The following is a 6,335-nucleotide window of genomic DNA, read 5'->3' on the forward strand; positions in this document are numbered from 1 at the left end:
ATACGGTCCATAGTGCCTTGAAAATCTAAATTTTATTTTGCAGTGCAGGAGATTAAAATCTACAACCTTTATAATATGATCAAGAACACAAACTACTAGACTAAACAATTTAGATATATTTCTTTAACAAAGCATAGTAAAACCGCATATGTACTTCCGCTTACAAATCCGCATATGCGGTATGCAGTGGTTTTTTGTATGCAAGCACAAAACCGCATTTGAAAACAGTGTGCTGATGGAGAGAGTACATGGTCACACAATATTCACGATCAGCTTGTTAAAACCTGAACATATATTATATGTCGCAGGGATTCCAGGCTTGCAAAGAAACAGTAAATCAGTAGATAGAAGGAAAACATCTTCTACCTTGTCCTAAACCACTACAAAACAGGGTCTACACATCAAATTTAGCCAATCCTTTCCTCCTTTCCTTCACAAATCCTAGCTAATTAGTGAGAAAACAAAGTGCAAATTCTTGAACCGTGTGAAACACATTTGTTTGATACTTATACAAATACCTCCATTTAATGTGCTTACGTCCTTGTCCATATAATGCTGATTCATCGATGGAAAAATGTTTCATCAATTAAAGATGCTTCAACTCCAGCAACTGTTATTTTGGAACATTTATCAATAATCATTTACATTGTCCATAATTCATATGCAGATATTACTACCCTAAACCCGCCCAGTTCTACGGAGATAAATCATAGGTCTCTGAAAAATGGCTTAGTTGCACACTTATCCCCATCTAAAAGCCGCATCAGATGTGACTGGATATCACTTTCCAAAACTGTTCTGATCTAGTCTCTGTCATAACCTCTATCTTGAAAAAGAAAGGGCAATAAACTAGAAAAAGAAAAGGACAGTGAGTCAACTGAGGAATAGTTGACTCAATTTGACACCATTTATTTAACTCTTTTTATCAGATTCAGCACTTCCGGATGGGAGTAAGCCGAGGAGAGGAAGCGGCAAGAGAGAACTGAGGTTGCAGAGTACAATCAGAAGCGTCAAGTTGTTGAAATTGTCTCTTGTGACTCCAAGGAGTTGAGTCAGGCCGGCACCTACTAGACCTCCTGTCACACTTCCAGCATTTGAGATGGACATTAGCGTGGCAAATAGAGTTGCTTCCATGCCGGCTGGACAGAGTCTTGCTGCCAAAACTAACACCGGCATAAAAGATGCCTGTATGATAAAAGTCAGTGTCATGGGCCCCATCGCCATAGTTTTTAAGTGCCAATACATCTGACGGTTACATGGCCATGTTGCACAAACATTCTTGTGTACCAGTAAACAACATTTATACTTCTACCTTTTGCATTAGATTAAGAGCTGGCCATTTAAGCAGTGTAAATGATTAAATTTGTCCTTTCTTCTCACACAGAGTAACCAAACCTATTACCAATGATGCAAATCATAACTACTAGTTTGAAAGTGAAAGCAAGTTTAATGAGTCCTGTGTCACTGAACATTCAATTGAGGTGACACAATTTCTGGGGTTGTAAATGATCAATAATTAGTCACATGTGGATTTGGCAGTAGGTAGAAATTAGTACCTGACCGAGAACTGTTATAATCAAAGAATCACCAATGGAGAACCACTCATCACTTATCCCAAACTGTCTATTTAGCCCCGTTACAAGCAAAACCTAACAAAAGGATTATACCCCCATTAGACATTTACAACAATGGATGTATAATGACTTTCTGCATAAAAAAATGTACTTATACCTGTGTCATTCCAAGAGCTGATCCAATAATTGTTGTGACCAGAAATATTTTCCGTAAAGGAACTGATTTTAAGTATGTATTATAAAGCCCCACCCCAAGCAAAGATGCAATAGATGTAACAAGCTTCACTCGCCCCAAGAATTCAGGAGTAAATCCAAGCTTAGTTGTGCTGGAAGAAAAAAAAAGATTAGGAACATAGTTCATAGATAATTACACCCTTTTCATTTATAATAACATTATACCATGTCATGATGTGGATGGACATCCCAGCATAACTTACCATAAACCCCTCATTTATTGCAAGGTCAGCGGGTGGTGACCAGCACTTATCACAGGGAAAAAGATGGGCATGAACAATTTTTACAACTTATTTTTCCCAAACTACACCCAGTTGAACCTCTCGTGCAATGAAGTTAAGGTCAATTACCAGTTAAGGCGCAATTCAGCCAATGACCCCCAATATAACTATGTTCTGCACCAATTACCCTCAATTATGCAATTTTGCTGCATCTGCACCTCATTTTCCTTAAAACTGCCCTCAATTGATAATATCCAATCCAACCACCACCCCACAAAACAAAATAAAGAGTTCAAAGCATCATATTAAGACCAGCACCAGTATTGCACACACCAGAAGGAACATAATCAAACAGATAAAATAGCTGCACTGCACTACTTTGCACTATAGATTTCCAATTCTTTTTCTTTTTTCTATTATTATTATTCAAAACGTACATGAAAAAGAACATGGCAGAGTCTGACTGTGGTGTCGCTTGCCAGAGAAAAATAAACAGGGTTGGTAAGAATATGTTCGGTTGTTTCACTGCACCCCACAGCTGTTTCACATGTTGCTTCGAGCTCTCAATAAAGCCTGAACCTGAAACAAAGATGTTACTCCGGCCCGATACAGGGACTTCATTCACAAGCACAGCCACTGCTGACGTCAATAATGGTAAAAATGCCGTCACACCGAAGACAAATCTGCATTTGATATGTCAGTAAGATGCACGGCATATTTTGTAGTCTTTACCCTTTTATGGGGAAAAAAATCTTACAATTTTAAAAAACACATAATTCCATTATTTGCAATGAACTTCCTTCTTTTTTTGAGATATTTGTGTGAAGACTCATTTATAAGACCGTTCACCGTTTTCTTTCCATTTATCATATAATTGATCAGCAGAAGATGATAAATTAACCACTCTAAATAAGTTAAATGATTCACAATTGTTTTCTTGGGAAGATATTTAATTATATAACTAATTGCATTTTCCTATAACAAAATGTTCTATTAATCTGTACTGCTAATTCTATACAAACCAAACAATAAGAGATAATTATATCAAATCTCCAAAGATGATAGAAAAATTTAGCAAAGAATTTAAATAGTAGGGTCCAAATCAACGTTCAAAATCAGGATGGGTCATTTTTTCAAACTTCCATGGTCAATTAAAGCTCAAGTAAAAATATCATACATTGCAAGGAGAAACCTGCCTTACACCATAAGCATCCACAAAGGAACCACTGAAGTATGCACTGACAATCCCACCAAAGGCTGACGAGCCCCAACAAAGAGATTGAAGTGATCCAGACATGCTCTGTGACTCACCACGAGCTCTTTCGACTACCATTGAGTCTACCACCTTTGGATCAATTACTTACATTAGCCATCTCATTGCCACAACAAAAGAAGAAGAATAAAAAAACAGTTAATTTAAAAGGTTTTAAAAAGTAAGTCTCCTTCACATTTTCAATTAAGGTGTCTCGCAAATTAAATATAGAGTAAATTTTGCTGGAGGTTACTAAAAATTAGTCCTTTGTCACGAATTTGTCACTCAAATTTGATTTTTTCTTTTTGTAGCCATTGAACTTTTTATTTGATCCAGTTAAGTCACTCTGTTACTTTTTTCCATTCAAAATACTAACATAATATGATCATCCATCTCTGTGTCACTTTATACTCTGTTAGTATTTTGGACAGAAAAAGTGACAGAGCGACTTGATTGGGACAAATGAAAACACGGAGCAACAAATTAAACTTGAGCAACCAATTTGTGACAAAGAACAAAGTTTAGACCTCTGATGAAATTTACCCTAAACTATAACATTAGATATAATCATGATAAAAGTTGGTAAATAGTTTCAGATTTAAGAAGTTTTACAGCCTCTAAACCATCAAGAAACTGAAAGTGCAACTTGAACTATACTGTAAGTTGAAAACTATTGGCCAGAGAAATGAACGTGTGCTTACCACATCTGAGAAGGCAACAGATAATGATCCAATCAGAATACAAAAGGCTGCGCCATACTTGCTATCTACAAATGTAGCCATGAGGCACCAAGAAAGTGCACCTAGAAGACCCGATAGAATCAGGTAAGACCTTCTTCGGTACCCGAAAAGTGGAATTGAGTCACTGTAACGGAAAAAATTCAAAGTTAAGCGGAAAATTCAAAATAAAAAAGAGAGTACTGAATTTGGAAGAGAAAATACTAGACTGCTACCTGATAAATCCATATAGAGGCTTGACTAACCACGGCAACGATGAGAAACCAGATATAACTGCTGTCTAGAAAAACAGAAGTAGTAAGTACAGCTGTTTTTTAAAGAATAAATTATACAACAGATGCACTCAGTTCAAAAATCTTAGATAACGACAGAGGATCAAAGTACTCTGGAAAATGAGATTGATTTGTAAATCTACATAAAAATTGATTTTTTTTTTCTGGATAAGTTAGTACCTCTGCAGGATCAAGGCGAAGATCATCTTTCAAATAGAAACTAACAGCAAGCCTGGCAAGACCTAATACACCTTGTACAAAATATACAGTGGCAACTGCAATGTTATCAGGAGATAGGTCAACACCAAAAAGCTTGAAATAGCTCATCCTTGACTTTCCTCTTCTCATATCATATGACACTGAAGTACCTGAATTGGTTACATCTATCAAGACAACAATATAGTAGAATATAAGACAGATGTGTGTATCCTACTCATTACCCAATTTTTCCCATACTGGTGGTTAAAAGGAATATATAATAACAGGGTTACAAAACAACAAAAATGCTCACTCCCTGGTCTCTGCTCGTGGATCTATGTAATAGCCATAAACAAATGTGGAATTGTTGGGCATCTTCGTAAGTAAAGCTGCAACAATTTTACTAATGTTTGATATGGTATAATTTATGCAGGAAAAAAAAAAATTGCCTGATGAGTGTCTTGAATATGCAGTACAGATACGATAGGCTGAGTAGTCTATACTCCGTAAAAATGCCAACACGTGAATTAATAATATACAGATTATATCGAACTTAACAAGGAAGGATGTAAGGAGATTGGAAAGGAAGGATAGAAAATACATAATCTACTTCTGATAAGCTACAGTTACCAGCAGAGATAAGCAAATTGGACACAACATTATACAGACGGATAAACTTTCATGGTAAAGAATTGACAATTAGCCATTATTTACCTAACCTAACCAATGAATCATGAATAACCTCCCAAATCAATGGCACTGATCTTTCAAAAACGAGTTAAACATAAGGTATCTTCAATTGCATCAGAACAAAATTTAAGCTAATCTATTTCCCACAAGTGCACCTCTGCATTATACATTTTCACCTGAAACCAACCAGCTAATCACCGATTGCAATTTTCCAATGAAAAATAGACAACAAACTCACCACCACGCTTGTCAGATTCCGATTCCAGATCGAGAGGCCTCATTCCCGCCTCTTCATCGTACAACCCCTGGCCTTGAGAGGCCATGCGGCGGCGGTGTAGACGACGCGCTCTCCGGTGTTTTCTGACAGCCGAGGTGGCGTGGCGGCGGCGAGCGGAGGAGATCGGCCGTAGTGGTGTGAGAGAAGGAGAGAGAGGGGAGAAGGGGGCTCGGGGAAGTGAATTGGTTAATAGAGAGAGAAACTGGAGCATTTTTTAAATGGAAATGGATTGGGTTCTTTATTGGTCTGAGGCTCTCTGAGCTGCAGTTACGTTCGTTGGTGTTTCTTACCGAGAACGTTGGAATTGGGCAATTGGCCATTTGGGCTGCACAAGTCTAACGGAGGGTGTTTAGGTTTGGCTCATGTGCAGCTTCGCAAAATTGATTGGACAGTTAAGGTGATCTGAACCGTCCAGTTTACATCGGACAGCTCAGGAGAATCTGACCTCAGGTGCTAAAAATTCCAAGCCGTTTGATAAATAAAAGCCAGCTGAAACAGGAAACAGCGACACGTCGTTCAAAAGGCTGGTCAATAGTGGTCATACAAATTTGTTTATTTTTTTTTTGCAATCTGATTATTTAGTTCTTTACGGTGTGCTCCAGTCGGGGGTAGAAGTCCCTCATTAAAGAGAGAGGAGGGGAGACGCGCTCAATCCGCTACTGTCTATCTCGTTTATTTGCTCCAGAAACGAGGAGATTGGAGAGGAGAGGAGGGGAGACAACACTGTGGCAGGAGGAAATCAAGCATAGAAAGTTGCAAAATTCGTACCCCCCAATTCGGGTGTAGACGGAGTAACACGATCGCGTTCCCCTTCCTTCCTCTCTGATTCCCTTCCTCTGCGTGACAGACTTTTGGAGCACAATCTTAGTAGAACTAGGGT

General features: G+C 38.1%; 1 protein-coding gene across 2 annotated transcripts; it reads right to left on the reverse strand.

The window, feature by feature from the left end:
• Nucleotides 1-541: 541 nt before the first annotated feature.
• LOC144574415 (Major facilitator superfamily protein) lies at nucleotides 542-5,763 on the reverse strand. 2 transcript variants are annotated; one of them, XM_078324384.1, is made up of 9 exons: nucleotides 5,417-5,763; nucleotides 4,471-4,658; nucleotides 4,234-4,298; nucleotides 3,983-4,145; nucleotides 3,226-3,374; nucleotides 2,467-2,712; nucleotides 1,732-1,900; nucleotides 1,557-1,649; nucleotides 542-1,185 (listed from the first exon to the last, which is right to left on the reverse strand). In XM_078324384.1, exons 1-9 carry the CDS (start codon nucleotides 5,664-5,666, stop codon nucleotides 913-915), a joined length of 1,596 nt encoding a protein of 531 aa, XP_078180510.1. In that variant the 5' UTR covers nucleotides 5,667-5,763; the 3' UTR covers nucleotides 542-912. The 2 variants fall into 2 exon arrangements, with proteins under 2 accessions (XP_078180510.1, XP_078180508.1); XM_078324382.1 differs by having other exon boundaries at nucleotides 4,471-4,673; nucleotides 5,417-5,727.
• Between the last annotated feature and the right edge of the window lie 572 nt (nucleotides 5,764-6,335).

Source organism: Carex rostrata, chromosome 22, assembly GCF_964058835.1.
Source record: "Carex rostrata chromosome 22, lpCarRost1.2, whole genome shotgun sequence".
NCBI lineage: Eukaryota > Viridiplantae > Streptophyta > Magnoliopsida > Poales > Cyperaceae > Carex > Carex rostrata.

Coding starts and splice junctions, on each gene's coding strand:
- LOC144574415 (XM_078324382.1), bottom strand. CDS start 5,666: ATGCTCCAGTTTCTCTCTCTATTAACCAATTCACTTCCCCGAGCCCCC. Junction 4,299..4,470: donor TTCGCCTTGATCCTGCAGAG/GTACTAACTTAT, acceptor CTGTTTTTCTAG/ACAGCAGTTATATCTGGTTT. Junction 3,375..3,982: donor CTGTTGCCTTCTCAGATGTG/GTAAGCACACGT, acceptor ATTGATCCAAAG/GTGGTAGACTCAATGGTAGT.